Below are 20,890 nucleotides of genomic sequence, written 5' to 3'. Positions count from 1 at the left end.
TAGTGGGAAAGAAGAAGAAAAAAAACTACTATGTATTGTCTATATCTGTTAATTGTTTAATTTAAATATTCTCCCAGTTTCTGAATCACCAATATGGCTACTACATATTACATATCTACATATCTCGTACCACAACAAGAGGGATGTTAGCAGCTAACACGCATCTTCTGAAACAACTTCCTTTCACACTGTAATTATACAGTGCAAACAGCAGTATTTATAGAACTGTGTCCAGACCTGGTGTAGCCTGATACAGGCTACAGGAGTCATAGTTGCTGAACAAGCCAAGGAAAGACTGGCTACATTTTACTCATATACTATACAATATACACTATACAATTTTAACTCCACACGTCTATTTGTGCAGTTTTGCTAAAAATATCCTATCAAGCATGAAATATCCAGCCCTGGTATTTTAACTTTACATTTTATATTTTGTTTTATATACAGTTTTAGTTGCAGCTTGGGCTCAGTTTCAGCTGTTTGTGTGTCACCAGTAGGGCCTGACAGCCTTAATCACTTATTAAATTATTGATTGTCCTTTCCTTTTCACTTTATTTGGAGGTGTGCCCTTAAATATCATTTCACTGTTTTCCTTGTTGATTTGAATTACTTTTTAACCTTGTTATTGGTTTATTTCACTATTATTATTATCTTTTGAATTGGTTTATGGGTTGCACGTGTGTTCAATTAAGTTCATTGTCAATCACACGCCACCCGGTCGCATTCTCACATGGACTCACCCGCATTGCTCTGCCTGATTACCTTCACCTGCACGCCTGACTCTCAGATGGGGGTGTTGTGCATTCAGGAGCACACACTTTTTACTGAAACACCCGAACAAGCGATGCATGTAGCATTTGGGAAGGAAAGGGTAAGTGTTGGAGGGGCAGCAAAGACGGCCTGGATTTACCTTGATTGAATTATTATCACCAAGAAGCTTGGAGCGAAACCTGTGGAAAAAAGGACCTAGCGTTTGGAGGCCGTGGCAAGTGGTGAAGAATCCCTGCGCCGCCACTACCTTTATTTGTTCTCTTGGACAAACGCAGTGTTTAATAGCTCAAGTTTTCACATCACAGCAATGTGGTGACAATTTTGCTCTCGCCAGCAAAAGTAGGTGTTTGTGTGCACGTGCGTATATTGTTGAGCAGGAGATATCGGCAACAATGCGTGAGATTTGAGATGTGTTTGTGTTGTTGAGAACTTGAGATTAGAAAGCACTGACACTGCAATTTTTTTTTATTGAAATAAACAATATGGTATTAAGAGATCGCTTTTGCACTTCAAACTCTCGACGTGCTGCTGTTGTTGCTCACTCAACTACGGTGTCTGCTCCCGGATCCGTACCTGCAAAACAAGAGAGGTATTAGTTCAACTGCGGATTCATGAATGGTAACATTTATTGACTATCACTTACCTGCACTTCCCTTTGGATCCCTGGCTGGTCAGCCAGTCCAGGTATTGCCTGGCAGGAACGGCGACCAGCCCCAGAGGCGAAGCAGACTAAAGTGTTCATTCTGTGGAACTCATCCCACTTTACCTATGGTGTTGCTGCTCCACCTGACGAGGCAAATAACAATCATTTGATTTATTCCTCACTGCTACATTTACTGTGGATACTGCTATTTGGGTTTTTGCTGCTTTTCTATTGTGCATTTCTATTGGAATTACTGCTGCTAGAGTGTGTACATTGTTTACAGGGGAGAACTTATTTTTATATATACTTTTACTAGTGGGGTTTGTTATTTTCTTTATTTTGAGTAGGGCATTTTAGTATTTTATTTGAATTAATAATTAAAGGTGGGTTTTACTGTAGGTTGAATCACTTATAACTATTTACCCTGCTTGTACAAATGCTGCCTTTGTGCCCTGTGTCTGGTATGAACCGTGTTAAAAATAAATTGCTTACCCAGTCGTCGTCTTGTGTCTTGGGGTACCAAGCCTGCGTGGGAATGGGTGTCACGAGTTCCTCTCCTGCCCTAAATAGAGGTGGCATAGTAGCAGTTGTCATACTGACCCACCCCCTCCTTCAGGTGTGACACGTTCTTATTCTTGGGCATAATGTATAGTAATTTAATATACTCCGAGTAGGTAGAGTATTAGGTTATCAATGGTTTAGCATTGTTTCAGCAATGTATTCATTAAGTGTTGTGGTTTTTTTTGGGGTGAGTTTAGAAGAGGATTATGATAAATAACCCATTGGTACTATCCTTTACCATATGAAACCCATCCCTATATAATGTGATGTTGGATATAAAAACACCATGATCTTTGAACCTAAATTGTCCAGATCATTCATTGAGCAGCAGTGTGGAGTAATGGTTAGGACTTTGAAGCAGAGGGTTGTGGGTTCAATCATAGGGTGGGGACACTTGCTCTTGAACCCTTGCTTGAGCAAGGTACTTTACTTAGATTGCTCCAATTAAAAAAAGATTTCTGAATGGATAATTGTATGCAAAGAAATAATGTGAGTAAATCCTTCTGGATAAGGGCATCTGCTCAGGCCTAAGCCTTCCTCCCTTCCACTCTTGTTTAATTAATAAGAATTGATATAATGTAGTGATTCTTTAACTCTTCATCCTATCCTGCTCAGTTCTAGTAGGTTATGAAAGGCATCGAAGATGTGCCATCTCTAAAATCCACTGTTTAGGGAGGATCCTGAGAGAAAGCCATTGTAGTGGTTTTAGTAAATTCCAGCATATACTGATGAAGACGTAGTTTATGATGAAGTTTATTACATAAAACACAAATACAGGTTAACCCAGAGCTCTCACATGGAGTGAAGAAAAGAACTAGAGATGTGAGCTCGAAGAAGCCACATTGTATATTTTGATAGACAATAGGTTATAGCCTTCTCGATCAAATCCATTTCAATCCAGTTGTACGAGTTCAATTTACCCCATCCTACTAATTGTTAAGTATTCAAAAGAGCTGTAGGCCTATAATTTCAAGAAACAATGGAGCTTAAGGCAGAGGCAGGGTAACCTGACTTTGGTAGATTTCTGTAGCATGCTTAATTTGTTAAGAAATTGTTTCAGGTCTGCTTCTGGCCTCTTGACCCCTAACAGAGGCTCGAACACCAGTTGAAAGATTATCCTGTTTATGAAGAGACCTTTGAATGTAGAGACAGGTTAGTAAAGAGCAATGGAAAACCAGGATGTATAAAATGGAAGAAATTCAAGCAGAGCTATTCCATTACCAGTCATATGTCTACACTCGACTCATGTCGAGCTTGGGCCATCAGGATTCTTTTTTCTCAATTGTCCTTGGCTGCTGGAGGAGATGGCCATTTGAGTCTGTGTTCAGCCTTTGTTGTGTGATGGCAGATGCAGAGGACGACACACTGACACTGGCAATTGTGACCATGTGTTGGACAGTGGAGGACATATATCTGCTAATGTGTTTTTCCAATATGTTATTTAATGTCAAAAGTAGCACAGGCATTTAGCTAAGGCTCTAGTACTGACCCACTTACTCTAATAGACACTGACTTCTATGTTACTTCAGTGTTTACATTTAATTCTGGACCCAGGAGGGGGCACACTGACTTGCATATATTATTTACACTACTGGTCAAAAGTTTTAGAACACATAAATTTTTCTAGTTTGTATTGAAATGTACGAAGTTTAATATCTCGATATACTCTGAAATTAACGCATAGAACAAATAAGCAATTGGAGATAAAGAAATCATGGAATCGTTTTATTTAACAATCTGTGTGCTTCTCTTTCATCCTGTGTGCACTTTTCACTGTTGTGTTGTTTGCCAAGTGATATCCCATGAAAGCTGAGACTCTCAGCTTTCTAAAGATGTGAAGCACTCTCTGATGTGGTTTTTATACCCCCCCAATGAAAAATAACTCATTAAAAATATGATGCATATAGATAGGGAAACATGGAAATTAAATTAGTATTTAATACACTGGGATCAGTAGTCATTTAAAACAGTATGGCCCAAGCCACTTTGAATCTGCAACACCTTGTTTTGGAAAATGTTTTAGCATTTCTTAATCTCCACATTGTGGCAATTTAATAGTTTATTTGTCCGTTTCTCAATCGCTGCACTTTTTTGCTTCACTGGCACTTTCCTATGGTTAGTGTGTTAGTGAAGTCTGGTGACTTTTATACGTTATTATGGTGATAACACCAAGTCCTGATCAGTCCCAGTCCAAATGCTTTAATGCAGACACATGCGGCACCCAGTCATTAAACCCGTGGCCCCTGAGGGCGTATCTCGTAAGTGCATTAGATGAAGTGCAAAGCTTGAGTCCACCAATTCCCCAAAATTGCCATTGTTTTAGTTCAGACCGACACTACCATTCCAGAGCCCTAATGATGCAAAGAAATATCCAACATTATTTACTCACAAAAATGTACACGTCTTTTACTACCTTCCCTGCAAAATGGGTTCCTTGATTTGAATCTCTCTGCTGTTTTTTCCTTGTCCTAACACTCAATTCTGCTTTCTGCTTTCTGAACCAGTTATCACTTTTTACCCACAATAAATTACCACACCTACCTCTTTTAACATACAGATGGGTGACAAGTTACATCCGCATGGGGGGGGGGTGTTGACAATGTTTTGCAGAGTTACTTCTTCTTTTCTTGATTCTTTTGTTGTATTATTTGTAGGGGGCTGAGAGGAAATACAAGGGGTGGCTGACGGTGTTTTGTCGTGCCATAACTTTATGATCGTATTATTTTTAGGGGAGCTGACAGAAAATACAGGGGGGCTTCATAGGGTCTATTGACGCACCTGCTGCTCTCCATTTTGTTTTCATCTAATCCTTATTGGAGCCGTAGCCTGCTGTCCTGCCCTTTGCTGTCACTGATCTTCCCTGTGCTCCTTCACAGTCTCTGCTGGGACTCTAATGATAATTTACATCACCTACAGCTTGTCTGGCTCTTCCTCTTCTGATTGAGACCAAATTCAATATTAGCTCATTTTTTTGTCACAAGAGGGTGCTTTATTGGTGTTAATTGTGGATTTAATCTTTTAAATGTCTGCAAACTCAGGGCTTTTCTGAGGGAGAAACAATAAGCATATCGTAGATGTATGGATTAAAGTGAGTGAATTTGAGCCTTGCAATTTTTGTGACTTGTTCCTGAAACAGCATTGCAGACATCCAGCCCCAAAAGACTGACATAGCTCCTTTAAAGCTTCCTATTGAGTGACCATTAGCACAATTGCTCTACTGTACTAATTTCAATGTGCATTAGCACATTGAATAACAGAATAGTTTAATAAATCATGTTTTTGTCAGTAATCAAATGTATTCATTTTTAGCTATGTAAATGTAATGCCAGGAACAAATGAGAACATTTTGTATACACATTTTGCATTTAAGCTGTACAGAATAAGCTCATAATTTGACTATTCAATAATTGTTTATGTAAGGGGCACATTGTATTTAAAGACAAAACTCTAGTGCAGAGGTGGCTAACCCTGGTCCTGGAGAGCCGCAATCCTGCAGGATTTCCAGGTCTCTCTAAATGACCAATTAATGGATACCTTGAACACATGGACATTTTGCCTAATTAAGACCCACAATTGGTTCAATTAAGCAGTTAACGATCAGTTAACCCTGCGGATCTCCAGGACCAGGGTTGGCCACTCCTGCTCTAGTGCATCATATTTTGTAATTGCATTTAATGGGGAACTACCACAGTTACTAAAACTATGGTTTTATGTGTCTTTACATGTTATTAATGTTTCTAATCTGTTAAACCGCTTTTTCATTATGGCAAATTGCACTGGCTATGACTGACATACTGATTTGAGTCCGGTCAACAAGATGCGGTTCCCATTGAATAAACGCAGTCACAGGATATGGGGAAATTAGCAAATTCCAATAAACTTTTTGAATAGTTAAAAGGTATAAACATATTTTCCACACATGTTTAAAAACACGTGGTGTCGTGGAGAAAGCAACCTCATTGTAATGAAATTTCATTAATTTTCCAAAGAGGATCAACAACCTTTTTCGTTCAACAATTGTCAAGAAAACTTAGGCTAGGCTTGCCTAGGTCGGCAAAAATGCCAAAACCGACACTGCTAGAATACAAAAATATATTTTCACCAGGGGGGTGAGGTTTGAACCTACAATTCGCGGAGGAGACTGCTCTTTTAATGTTTCTTAACATACGTTTTTCTGTTTTAGCATGTGTATCATTTGGGCTAGTACACTGGACAGAAAGCAAAGCAGCAACAGCTAACCTAAGACCTTTTGGTCTATTTAAATAGCCACAGATCTGTATACCGTATTCGTCCTAATAGATGCGCAATACGCGAGTACATGCATGTCTATTAAGTACGAAATCCCCAAATTCACATTTTTCCCACAACGTCATGATTTTGCCACAGTTATCTATATTTCCACCACAACTTTCCTCAACAACAGGGATGGGGAAGTCCCCTGGCTCAGATCCCCAAATTATCTAAACAAAACAAAAAATAATTGAATGCATAAGTAATCACCCCTTTGCCACCTTTGGCAGCAATTATAACCATGAGGCTATGTGGATAAGTCTCTACCAGCTTTGCACATCTGGACACAACAATTTTTGCCCATTCTTCTTTGCAAAATTGCTCAAGCTCCATCAAGTTGGATGGTGAACAACAATTTTCAACTCCTTCCACATATTCTCAATTGAATTGAGGTCCAGGCTTTGACTGGATGAATGATGAAGATGAATCTTCTTCCATGTCTCTTGCAGACTTCAGCTGGTTTTAACTGCATCCATTTACAAGGTATATTTACAAGGTTTCCAGACCCTGAAGCAGAGAAGCATTCCCATAGCATGATGCTGCCACCACCATGCTTCATGTTAGGGATGGTGTTCTCAGGATGATGTGTAGTGTTAGGCTTGTGCTAAATGCAGTGCTTACCATTGTGGCCAAAAGTCTCATCAGACCATAGAATGTTCCTCCACTTGGTCTCAGAGTCTCCCACATGCCATCTGGCAAACTCTACCTGAGATTTGATGAGAGTTTTTTTCAACAATGGTTCTCTCTCCCAACTGTAATTCATTTAGAGTTGCCATAGGCCTCTTGGTGGCCTCCCTGACTCACCTGGATACTCAGTTTTTGAGGACAGCCTGATCATGGCTGATTCACCATATTCTCTTAATTTCTTAATGGAAATATTATTTTATCCTACCCCTGATTGGTGCTTTAGAAGCCTATTCCGGATTTGCATTGAATGTTCCTTCATCTTCATGATGTAGTTTTTGTTAGGAATTGTACTATCCAACTGTGGGACCTCCCAGAGACAGGTGAATTTAACCTAAAATCATTTGACACACCTTAACTGCACAGAGGTGCATTCAACTAATTATGTGACTTCTAAAGACAACTGGTTTCACCACAGTTCAATCAGGTGTGTCAAAGCAAAGGGGGTGATTACTTAAGCATTCAATTATTTTGTGTTTTGTATTTGTAATTAATTTAGAACAATTTACAGATTACATTTTTCACTTTGACATTATGGACATTTTCTGTGTTGATCAGTGGTAAAAACTCCTGTTTAAATCTATTCTGATTTAATGTTGTAACACAAAGAAATGTGAAAAAGTCCAAGGGTGGTGAATACTTTTGAGAGCCACTGTAAGTGTATTAATTATACCACTGTGTGTATAAGTTGGATATACTGTACACATGTTCTTTGTATAAGAAAACCTGTCAAAATGTTGAGCATACATTAATGGTACAGTTAGAGTGATCCTATGCACTAAAGTTACTTGAATTCATTTTGTAACTATTTGTAACGGATTCTCTTACAAAATTAGTATTTTTCACAACTGACTATTTAACTTTTATCTTACCTACAGATAAGCAGCTATTCTATTTACTGACATATACTATCAATTTCCCACCTACTACCAATGTGAAAAATTATAGTAGGAAATGGGTAAAATTAGTCACCTAAAACATTTTTTGGAGTTAGTCGGTAAGTGATGATGAGAATGTATTAATTTACTGTATAATGTAGTAGTTTTATATAGAAATGATCTTGGGTAAGTGTGGCACAACACCGGCCATCAATTTGTGCATCTAGACTACAATGTTAATAATGTTAATGATTCTTGGTAGTGGCATTATAGCTTGACACAGTTTAAATCTTAAGTCAGCAGGATACTACATTCACAACTTGAAAAACACTAAATTCAGTACCTGGCAATGAATGCTAAGCACCTCCATAGATTTGGTGTTCCCCTCTGTCACATGTCTTCTCATCTTCCTGTCGCTGTCAGTCACTTCTTCCTCTGTCACCTTTTTCTCCTCTTTTATTTCTTTCTCCTTTGTTGTCTCTGGCACCTCTCTCTCCCACTCATCTGGAACACAGCTCCCCTTTGCTGCTTCACTCTCATCTGAGGACTCGCTCTCCTCTGGAGTTCCTCTTTCCTCTGCTGCTTTTCTCTCCACCTTCTGCTCCTCCTTCTCCTCTGCCAAAGGTGAACGTACCCTGGCAGCTAAGTCTTTGCTTTCCCCCCTCAACCTCGTAATGTTGCCCTCTAGGAGGCGCCGCTGTACTATGCTGTGGGGTTGCTGTTGAGATAAGAGGGAAAAAAAGGGGAGTCAGATAATGCATCATGCAGAGGCCAATTTGTTTCCTGGATCGTTTTGCATTTTTTTTTGCATAGTCATCATTATCCACAGATTGGAATCTTTACAGAATGGTGAATTGAACAGTTCTTGCAAACTGGATATATTTATTCTAAGCATCAGACAGCACAGAAAACTGGGGTAGTTGCTGAAAAAAATGCATGTGCTTGAAATGAAAAGGTGAAGTTATATGAAACAAACAAAGATTTCTTATCCTGGATTAGATTTGACTTCATGATCTTTTGCTGACAAGGCAGGCTATATTTATCTAAAGGTAAAAGATCCCTGTTGTACAGTTATTAGTCAGTGCCTTTAGGAAATAGGCCAGCTGGGGTCTTTGTTACCTTACCTTCATGTTTTCAGTCTTTATGTTTACATCCATACATTGGTCTAATCTCATTACCAGATCCTGAGGGAAAATGCCTGGTGTCCTCCATAGACTATGTTTGTGAACTGTATGTTTCTATGTACAGCATACTTTACAATGTAACATTTTATCAGAGGGAGAAACTGTTGGTGTTCCCAGTGAGTTAATGTATTTCATGAAGACCATATTTCAGTAAAGCAGTTCATGCATGTTTGGTTGGGTTTTTGTAGGGGTATTTTTAGTATACAATTAGCATTATTTGTCTGTAGAGAATAGCTAGCTTTTTCTGACGAACATCAAGGTAACTGTAACATTTAATATTTTGTTTAATCCTTAAACCAAAGGATTTGTGTACAGCCGCCTTGTGGGCCCACCATCCACAAGGTGAAGGGTGGGGGTCAGGTGCGATGCCAGATTGACAGCGGTAGGGATGGACTTAGACGGACTGGACCTTGGCAATGGATACTGGCTTGTGGGACGTGGAATGTCATGTCACTGGCGAGGAAAGAGCAGGAGCTTGTGGAGGAGGTTGAAAGGTACCAACTAGATATAGTTGGTCTCACCTCCACGCATAGCATTGGCTCTGGAACCAAACTTCTCGATCAAGGGTGGTCTCTTTCTTGCTCCGGAGTGGACCTATGTGAGCAGTCCCGGGTGGGTGTTTGGATACTCACAAGTCCAAGGCTGGGTGCCGCACAGCTGGAGTTTGTCCATGTAGATGAAGTTTGCCTCGACGAGGCTTTGTATCTCAGAGAGGAACATTTTGACTGTTTGTCTGCTCTTATGCGCCGAACAGTAGTTCAGAGTATTCGGCCTTCTTGGAGAAGGTGGGTATAGTGCTACATAGGGTGCCACCTACCGACTCTGTAGTCTTATTAGGGAACGATAGAGATATCTGGAGGGGGGTGATTGGGAGGAACGACCTCTCCGATCTGAACCTGAGTGGTGAGTTGTTATTGGACTTCTGTGCAAGTCATGGATTGTCCATAACGAACACCATGTTCAAGCACAAGGATGCTCATAAGCGTACTTGATACCAGAGCACCTTGGGCCAAAGGTCCATTATTTACTTTATAGTTGTATCATCAGATCTAAGGCCATCAGTTTTGGACACTCTGATGAAGAGAGGGGTAGAGCTGTCAACTGATGACCACTTTGTGGTGATTTGGATCCGATGAACGGGACACCGGCCAGATAGACCTGGGAGATGCAAACGAGCAGTGAGGGTCTGCTGGGAATGTCTGGCTGACGATACTGCGAGGAAAGATTTCAGTTCCCACCTCCTGACAAATTTCTCCTGTATCCTGAGTGAGGTCAGGGACATTGCATCTGAATGGACCTTGTTCAAGACCTCAATCATGGAGGCGGCCGCAAAAAGCTGTGGCATGAAGGTGGTTGGTGCCTATCAAGGTGGCAACCCTAGGATCTGCTGGTGGACACCGGAGGTGAGGGAAGCTGTTAAGTCGAAGAAGGAGGTCTTCCAAACAATGAGTCGATTGAGAGGTACCGGCTGGTCAAGAGGGCCACAGCAGCAGAGGTCACCAAAGAGAAAGCTTGGGTATGGGAGGAGTTTGGAGAGGCCATGGAGAATTACTATTGGACAGCTTCAAAGCTGTTCTGGCAAACCGTTCGGCTTAGTAGGGGACGGCGGGACGGCGCCCAAGCTGTTCTCAGTAAGGGTGTGCCTTTGCAGCTTTACTGGGTACGCCTCACTTGGTGGAGATCCCAGGGCCAACCCAGGAGATCTTGAGGATGGGGAGCCCCATCACCACCATTAGGCAAACCTCCCCAGATATGTGCAATACCAAAAAAGCTAAATTGTGACTTTAACCCTAATAAATGTATTTTTACGCACCAAAAACATGTAATTTTTTAATCAAATTATAACTTTTTTGAAATGTGTTTTTCTGGATTTTTTTGTTGTTATTCTGTCTCTCACTGTTAAAATACACCTACCATTAAAATTATAGACTGATCATTTCTTTGTCAGTGGGCAAACGTACAAAATCAGCAGGGGATCAAATTATTTTTTCCCTCACTGTATCTATTGCCAGTAGAATATGTTTGCAGCACATTACTGTAACATGATCAAGTACCAAGAAAAATAACTGTAGGCACAATAAAAGGCTGTTTTCCTATACCAATAACAAGACAGTTATATCAGTGTTTTATAAATACCACATTGATTGTAAATAGCTTACAACGTAATTGCAAACAATTCAGAAAATATTAAACACAAATACATACATTAAAAACAGCAGTAAATTCTTCCCAGAAAATAAAAATCAACCATGGAAAGTTTTCATTTAATCAACACTTTATTTCAAGTTTTCTGAATTTGTTACAGTTAATGAAGCTCTACCTTCATGTAATTTGACCTTTTTTTGTCAAATTACAAAATAAGGAATAGCATTTCCTGTCGCTCTCTCTTCTCTCTCAACAACCGGTCAAAAATCCCCAAATTCCTCTCACAGCTGGCATTGATTTTTAGAGCGGACTGCAGCTTACTGTGCAGCTCTGCTGATACCTCAGCATACCACCCATGCTCTAGGTCAGTGGTGGGGAACGTCCAGCCTCCGGGCTGTATGCGGCCCCTGAGGCTGTTTGCTCCAGCCCTAGAGTCCTTTAAAAAAAAAAAAAATCTGTGACATACACTTAACACTAGAAGCGCCAAGATTATGTAATAAACATCTCTACTGCGTTTTAACTGCATAAACACGAAAATAAATAAGTTATAAACAAATTTACATAGAATAGCCAAAATCGGGTTATTTTCACCGGTCATTAAAATGCATAGTAACTCAAATATAACCCATAATCCTGCCTGCCCCTTACAATACAGTCAGTCTGGCGCTCCAGTGGCGATCTCTACCTGTCTACAGTTTTTCATGTGCTTGAAAAACACGCATTGTACAGCATTATAGGTGTTTTCTTACAACCGTAGTCAGATTGAGTGGATACAGTGATTACCCGTAAATAAACATGGATTGGAAACGGAGACTGAAGAGAGCTCGTTTTGGAAATGCCGTGTATATGAACATGACTGATTCAGGAGCATCAGTAATACTGGGAATGACAGATCATTCCTGGGTTTGTGCCAGTGTTGTGAAAACACTGCGAGAGAAATGCCAGGTCCAAATGGCACCGAGTGCTTTTACTCCACTGATCAATACGCGATTGCTACTGCAGGTAGTACAGAGTGCAATAGCGCAGCACATCGCATGCATAATAATGATTCATGGACATTATCAGTGGAGGAGCATTTATTGCGATGCTATATATTCGTGGAGTAAGTGTTCACCTGGAGAGGCTGTCAAAATGCAGTGTGATGTACTAGCTCATGCAGGTAAAGTGCAGAAACGTTTCCTGTGTGGACTGTACCAAGCTGTAAGGTATGCCGGCTAAATAGTAAATAGTTTATTGAAATACACTGATTTTATTCACTGTAGCTTTGTATGTTGGAAACAAAGTTTACACAGTGTTGAAAATGTTTACTTTAGTGTACAAATATGTTTTGATAAATGCAATATAAATGCAGTTATTTTTTAACTATAAAATATCGCTTTTGAGCATTATTCCAATATTTACGTTTACACTTGTTTCATTATCTTATTGTAGGCCGAGCTTTTGTTTTTTAGCTTTTTGATTATTGTAAGCTATATACTTATTTATGTTTTGACTGCAGTGTGTGCGTTCTTGGATTAGAATGTAAATTTAATCTGTATTCATGTTTTGATGTAGGTGTATTAATTAAGGTTGCGGACCGTGAATACATTTGTGAACACTCCAATGGCCCTTGATAGGAAAAAGGTTCCCCACCCATGCTCTAGGTGATCAGCTAACATCCTGCAGCAAGACTAACTAGACTAGATGGAATTATCTCCACTACCTGCACAGTCATGCTGTCAAAATCTGCAGTTGTCTCCTCTGTACTTTTCTGAAGGACAGGCTCCACACTCACGTCTACATCATCGAACAATTGAACATCTCCTCTAACAAAACTCTGTCCGTCTGACTGCCATGCCTTCAGTTTGCGGACAAATTCCTGATACCTGTCATTCATCTCAAGAATATGTTCCTTCCTTGACAAAACTCTCAAAAGAGGCTCTATCACAATTTTACAAATTAATCCAAGACACCTACATCCTGTCTAACATTTAGATCAGCAAAAACAGCTTCCACCAATTTGTTTTCAAGCACAATGTCGCTACTGAATTCCAGCAAATCAGAGTACAGGAAAAAAAAATACAGCTGCATTGAAAATATGTAACATTGATTCTGTGAAATTCAGATTTATCATTGCCTAACAGAAATGTCTTGAATTGTACTGGTTTTCTACTTTTTTCACAGCCACTTTCCTGCACTGCCTTGCATACAGTTCTGATCAATCTAACTGTCCCACTTTCTCATACTGTTTTGTGTACCCAATGTAAGCATAAACTACCTACTTTGTCTCCACCAAATTAATCTCTAGCAGATAGAAAGTGTTATATCAGCCTTGTAGGCCAAACCATCAATTAAATGTAATTCACAAAAAAGCTCATTTACAAATCTGAGTTTAACCTTATCAGCCTCAATGTGCTGTTCAAGGTCTTCCACGATCTCAGTGAGAATATCTGATCTGTACTGAGACAAAATGTCATTGAATTGTAATTTTTGTGATAATTTCACTCTCACAAAGTCACACCCCCCACATCTGACTATGTCCTGAACCATTTCTCTGACAGTATAAAATGTACACTGAGCTGAGCCTGATGCCTGTTCCCTGAGTCCTAATGCTTCCTTGTACCATCCTTAAACAAGATGCCAGCAGTGCCATACTTACCTATGTTTGTTGTCCCATCTGTGCGGAGAGTAAAATTATTTTCTGTAAGAATTCTACTCTATAGTCTTTCTATCTGTGTACCAGACAGTTTTTGATTAAGATAACTACTCTAAGAACCTGAGATGCCTTATGCGTGCTAACTCCTTGTGCGTGTCCAACTCTCCCTTCACTTCTTCATACTTGCCCTGCCAGAACAGCACCTCTTCATTTAACTCTCTAACCTTGTCTGCCACACTTAAGCTCTGTTCACCATCCATTACGATTTTCTTTTATAGTCATTAAGTTTCATGGTCACTTTTCTTTTACTATGCATCTGCTTCTGCATATCTTCCATTAGCACCTAAGTGCTCTGCTCTAACTTAGCATTAGTCAATGCAAGCTGATCTTTCTCCTCCTTAAGCTGAAGTGCCACTCTCTACATTTATTCGTTTTTGTCATCTCTACATCTAATTCTTTTATTGACATTTTTAACACTTGTCCGGGCTAATTTGTCGAAAACGGTTCTCAATTATTTTTTCAGTTTAACTATCTTCACCTCAGCCTCATACAGCTGAACCCCCCTCTGTTTCCTCTGTGTGTCTATGCTGTCTCTTTCATCTGCCAGAGCTTTACATTCTGAGATCAAGTCGTTCACTTTCCTCATCTCTTTTCGTATCCCGTCAACTACAGAATCCACATTTATCAAATTAAGCAAATGGCTCTCCAGGCTTCCTGCACCTGCATCTGAAGCCTCACCATGCACGATTTTTTCAAAAGGGCAGTGTGAATCCTGCCACTTCTAATTCTGCTCTTCTACTGAATGTTGTCTTTCTATACTTCCAATGTCTTTACATACTTTAAGAGCTCGCAGCAACCATCAGTTGTACACCTGCACTTATTGGCATTGATTTTTAACAAAACAGATATTAAATAAAAGCAAGACAAATACACAACTAGGATTCAGTTTATTAGTTTCCTGTCTGTCATATACATTAATGCATTTTTCATTATATGTTCATTCATTGATGTTCAGACTAGCAGCAGTCGCGCTAAAGTAAACAAGTCTATTTTTTTCTAACTTCCTGACTTCAGGTACAAAAAGGCTCTTAACCTGCTATTGATGGGGATGTAACCTATCAAATGACACCTTCATTAGTGGTGTGCGTGAAACCACCATTTGGGCTTGAGCTTTTAGAGAAGGGGAGGAACCGAAAATCTCTGTGCCACTGCGCCCTGAGAGGCGCTGCTCCCTGTCACTCAATAGGACAAAAAAAGCCTTTAGTTTTGACACACAGTTTTATGTTTACTGTATTTGATAGGTTTTGTATTACTAATCTATGTAGTATTTGGATGTTTCTTCAAATTTTTCTTAATGGTAATTTGAAAACGGTGCACATAAATGCTTGTAACCTCTTCACGGAGAGCTTCTACACTCTGTGATAAATGCTGTTAGGGAACGTTCAACCTCCCTACTAATTAGTAATTTTACCATTAATTCATACAAAGGAAAAAATAACCAATTACTGACAATTAACGTCACCTCCTGTGTGTGTTTACTAATAAAAGGCCTTACTTTTTTGTTTATTAATACATTTGAGTAATGAGTATAGGCAGAATGGCCAAAATACAGAGTGAAAGTGTTCCCATGTGCTGCAAATTGCTAGATCCCATTTTTAGTCCTAGTCTAGCATACAGACAGGTGACAAATTAAAGGAAAAACCAACATAAAGTGTCTCAGTAAAGTGTTGGGCCACCACAAGCCAACAGAACAGCTTGTGGAGGGATGGAACACCATTCTTCCAAAAGATATTCCCTCATTTGGTGTTTTGATGATGGTGGTGGAGAGCGCTGTCTAACACGTTGGTCCAAAATCTCTTATAGGTCTTCAATTGGGTTGAGATCTGGTGACTGCAAAGGCCATAGCATATGATTCACATAATTTTCATACTCATCAGCAGTCAGCCCTGTACTGTTCTCTTGGTGTACACCACACATGCACTCGTCCACTTGTCACGATTATGGTGAAGGATAACTCATCTGACCATATCACTCTTTCCACATCTCTGTAGACCAGTGCCTATGCGTTTTGCACTACTGAACTCTCAAATGTGCATTTGTCTTGATGCACTTCCATCTTGATACAAAATCGAGTTCAACTGGGCCTGCTCAGCATTTTCATACATGCCACAGAGCATGATAGGATGTTAATTGCTTAATTGTATAATGCAGTACACCTGTTTGGAGGCATCTGCATTCATTATGTTCCTCCACTCATTTAGTCTTAAAGGTTTTTCCTTTAATTTGTCACCCGTCTGTATCTATGAACTTTCTATCTTTATTCAGTTTGTTTTCTTTTTTTACCACCTTGTGTTCTATATATATATATATATATATATATATATATATATATATATATATATATATATATATATATATATATATAGATGAATTGTCATGTTGGTTATACTTAACAACACTAGTTTGTTCAAAAGCTTCCACAGCCATGCAGATTAAATAACTGTCCATTCTAAAAATAACTGAAACTGTACATCAGCAGCATTGGGGACTCCCAGCCTTAGGCGCTAAATAGAAAAGCCAAGATTTACACCTACGATACATGCACAAAGACACTGTCTATAAATCACATCATGGGGAACATCCTCAGTTTGGAAATCTGCGAGAAGTTGTGTGATTGAATCACCCAGCAAATATTGGCACCCAGTGCATGGCTGGTTTCACCTTTTATACTATCCTGTGTAAGAGTGTGGTATGTATACCACATAATTTGATCATAAAAATATATGGGAATATTGAAAGTCAAAAGACTGCAGGATTATTATTTTGTTTAGTTAACTTTATGAGTTGACTGTACTTTAATTTTGCATTATGTAAATGAAGCAACCATGGTGTATCACAGGATCTATTATTAAGTTAATTTATTCTAACACAGTATAATTACATCTTTTTTTTTGCACTTGGATTGAGTTAAACAGTAGAGTGGAAGAACTGAGAAGTATCTTATTCATGTAGTTATTCATGTGCAGTTATGGGCAAGTGTTACTGCATCACATTGCATTTTCTGAAAAAATAAGAAAGATCATTGAAATCAATTGATACTGGAGGAGTTCAGTACTGCTGACTGAAAAGGAGTTTCACTGAGGAATATATTTAATGATATAATATTTAATATATTTATCAATTAATCAATCACTTAACCAATATTTTTTTCCAAGAATCAAGCGTTGTTGCTAAAATTAACTTCAGTTATTAATTTATAACTGTCACGGTGAGCTGCCAGGGAAGAGGAACCCAAGAGTGGAGAGTGATCAATTCCTGGAAATGGGCAGAGGTCAGATCTGGTAAACTACAGTGTCCAAAGAGATCCGAAATGTGAGGTCGATAAGACAGGCAGAGGGTCGGTGATCGGGCAAATAACACAAAGGGTGGTGGTCGAGAGTAGGAAAGGGAAGGTCGAACTGGAAACACAATCACTGAGATAGAAAGGTTTGAAATGCTACAGGGAAATAAACAAGACTTAGCAATGGAGGGAAGTAACAAAGGGGAATGTATGCTGAGCAGAGGGAAGCAGGTAACAGTGGTGGGGAGTGCTGGACGAATGGGAGAAGAGGGTTTATTGAACAATTGCACATGGTGTTGAGGAATGTTTGAGACAGGGTTTAAATTCAGGAGATTGATCTGATCTGTTCATATGACCAAGATCGAGTCAGAGTCACTAGTTAGAGAACCAATGGCAAACTGTGATCACAATATGGTTAGCTTTGAGGCATAATTTCAAAAAGCAAGGACCAAGTCTAAAACAATGGTCTACAATTTTAGAAAAGCAAACCTTTGAAGGTATGATGCAGCACTTAGAAGAGTCAGTCGTAAATGGATATTTATATTTCAAGAACATACTATTAGAAGCACAGGAGAAATTTGTACCAAAACTGAGGACAAAAAACTGTGGCCAAAATGGTTTAATAGAAGTATGCAAAAAAAAAATGTATAGAGCATGCAAAAGGGTTGGGGACGAAACAAAATACCAAGAATATCTAGAACTCCAAGGAGATGTTAAAAGCAAGGAAAAGCAAAGAGGGAAATTTAAAGAATACTACAACAGCAAGAGATCAATATAGGAAGAAGTGAAACAGATACTCAATGCAGTAACCGTGAAGTACCGGTACTCACTGCCCTTAGTGCCGGCCGCTCTGGAGTAACTGAGAGGAGCCCGATACTTCACAAAACTGGACCTGCGCAGCGCCTACAACCTCATCCTGATTAGAGAGGGATGAATGGAAGACGGCGTTCATTACAAACTCCAGCCATTACGAGTACCTCATCATGCCATTCGGTCTCGCTAATGCCCCTTCTCTTTTCCAAGCGATCGTGAATGAGGCTCTGAGATTGTTCCTTCATCAGTTTGTCATTGTGTATATCAATCTTGATTTACTCCTACTCCCTCTCCGAGCATGTCTCCCAGGTGTGCCAGGTGCTCCAGTGTCTGCTGCGCAACGGGCTCTACATCAAGGCGGAGAAGTGCGAATTTCCACCGCCAGCGTGTGGGCTTCCTCGGCTATGTCATCAATGCTGGCCGTGTGCACATGGACGTGGAGAAGGTGTGAGCGGTGTCCGCAATGTGAAGGAGCTGCAGCGCTTCCTGGGCTTTGCCAATTTTTATCAGCGGTTTATCCACAACATTAGCTCTGTCGCCTCTCCACTGACCTCTCTATTAAAGTGATCACCCTGGACCTTCACCTGGACAGACTCTGCCACTGCCTCATTCGCCCGCCTGAAGACCCTATTCATGACAGCCCCCATCCTCAGGCACCTGGACCCCTCTCTGCCATTCATCATGGAGGTGGACGCCTCTGAGTCTGGAGTGGGGGCTGTGCTCTCCCAGCACCATGGACAGCCACCCAAGCTTCACCCCTGCGCTTTCTTCTCCCGCAAGCTGTCACCGGCGGAGCGCAATTACGATATTGGCTACCATGAGCTCCTCGCTGTGAAGCTGGCTTTCGAGGAGTGGAGACACTGGCTGGAGGGTACCGTGCTCCCCTTCCTGGTTCTGACTGAGCACCAGAACCTGGAGTACATCCAGTCAGCAAAGTGCCTCAACACCCGCCAGGTGTGCTGAGTGCTCTTCTTCACCCGGTTCTGGTTCACACTGACCTACTGCCCGGGATCGAAGAATGTCAAGGCGAACTCCCTCTCTATCGCCATTTCGACTCCTCTCCTGCCCCGCAGTCCACGGAAAGCATCCTGTCTCCCTCCTGCATTCTGGCTCCTATTCAATGGAAAATCTGGGACCAGATTCAGCGCGGACTCGCCTCTGATCCGGCAAGCCGGACCTACGTCCCGTCATCAGTGCACCTGCAGCTGCTGCACTGGATCCACGCCACTCCTGCCTCCGGTCACCCAGGTGTCAGCCGCACCGTCGCCTTGGTTCGGGGGAAATTCTAGTGGCCTGGTTTAGTGTGTGACGTCACCAGGTTTGTCGGCGCCTGCTCCACCTGCACGCAGTCCAAAGCCTCCAAGCACCTCCCCGCCAGTCTGCTCCAGCCGCTTCCTGTCCCTCACCATCCCTGGTCCCACATTGCCGTGGATTTCATCACGGATCTCCCCAAATCCCAGGGCTACACTGCCATCCTGGTGGCCATCGACCAGTTCTCCAAGGGCTGCCGGCTGCATTCCTCTGAGGGGACTCCCCACTGCACTAGACAGCGGAGATGCTGTTTAACCAGGTATTCCACATCTACGGGCTGCCTGAGGACATAGTCTCCAACCGGGGTCCCCAGTTCACCTCCCGTGTCTGGTCTGCCTTTTTCAAGGCACTAAAGGCACGGATATCATCCCCAGTCAAATGGAGAGACTGAGCGTCTGAACCAGGAGATCGGGAGGTTTCTGCACTCCTACTGCAGCTCATCCCAGACTGACTGAAGTCGCTATCTACCCTGGGCCGAGTACACGCAGAACTTGTTCACCAGCTCTTCCTCCAGCCCCACGCTCTTCCAGTGCACCCTCGGATACCAGCCTGCCCTGTTCCCCTGGATAAGGAATCCACTGATGTCCTGGTGCTGGACGACTGGTTTTGCCGCAGTGCTGCAGTCTGGCAAGCGGCGCACACCTCGCTACAACGCGCAATCAGCCACCAGAGGACCACAGCAGACCGTCATTGCTGGCCAGCGCCTCAATATCTGCCAGGACAGGAAGTTTGGCTGTCCACCCGGGACATCAAGATGTGGCTCGCCTCCAAAAAACTCAGCCCCTGGTACATCGGTCCGTTCCGTGTTCTGCGCAGGTCAATCCAGTTGCCTACCGCCTGCAGTTGCCCCCGCAGTACCGGATCGCCCCACTTTTCACGTCTCCCTCTTGAAGCCGATGGTGTCTGGTCCCTTGCCTGCTCCTGCTCAGCCTGCCTCTTCTCCTGCTGCTCCTCCTCCTCCCCCTCCTCTGGATTTGGATGATGGTCCTGCTTATGTGGTACTCTCCCTGCTCCACTCCCGTTGCCTCCGGGGCCGCCTGCAGTACCTTGTGGACTGGGAGGGTTACAGTCCAGAGGAGCACCCCTGGGTTCCAGCCTCGGATGTGCTCAACCTGTCTCTCCTCATGGACTTCCATTTGGCCCATGCCTCTGCAACTGCTCCTCGGCCCCATGGCTGTCCCCGCCGTGTCCAGCCTGGTTCGGCTACGGCCGATCGTGGAGGTGGGGGTACTGTCACGGCCACCATCTAAGTTTATACTCTATACCCACTAGATGTCGCCATCACCCTTCCTTATCAGTCACTTCTACCAGCTCCTTTCATCCTATCATTCAATTAACATTCCTAGATCCCTTGTGCACTTCTGTGATCACCCCCTGCTCCCATTCACCCTGCACCTCTCATCTTGTTTCTCTGCTCCACATTTAAACCCTTCACTCACTCCCAGTCACAAGTTTTGTCAGTATTTACTACATCTCCGAGCAGTCTACCCATGCCTAGTTATTGCCTTGTATCCTTGACCTCCCGCTTGACTTCCCGACCGCGACCTTGATCCTCCCCTGATTGCCTGTTTGCCTGATCGCCCAACCCTTGCCTGTGACCACGACCACGTCTTTGCCTTGCCCACGACCCAC

At 41.8% G+C, this 20,890-nt stretch overlaps 1 protein-coding gene across 2 annotated transcripts in view; it reads right to left on the bottom strand.

Annotated features, from left to right (window-relative positions):
• nrip2 (nuclear receptor interacting protein 2) overlaps nucleotides 1-20,890 on the bottom strand; it is a 73,431-nt gene that overhangs the window by 15,065 nt on the left and 37,476 nt on the right. For both annotated transcript variants that reach the window (XM_066724636.1, XM_066724637.1), the window contains exon 2: nucleotides 8,174-8,548. In XM_066724636.1, coding sequence (XP_066580733.1) covers nucleotides 8,174-8,548 — 375 coding nt within the window. The remainder of the gene's footprint in view (nucleotides 1-8,173; nucleotides 8,549-20,890) is intronic.

This window comes from Amia ocellicauda, chromosome 15 (assembly GCF_036373705.1).
Source record: "Amia ocellicauda isolate fAmiCal2 chromosome 15, fAmiCal2.hap1, whole genome shotgun sequence".
Lineage (NCBI taxonomy): Eukaryota > Metazoa > Chordata > Actinopteri > Amiiformes > Amiidae > Amia > Amia ocellicauda.
The sequence above is the reverse complement of the archived record's forward strand: the minus strand, read 5'-3'. Positions and strand labels throughout refer to the sequence as shown.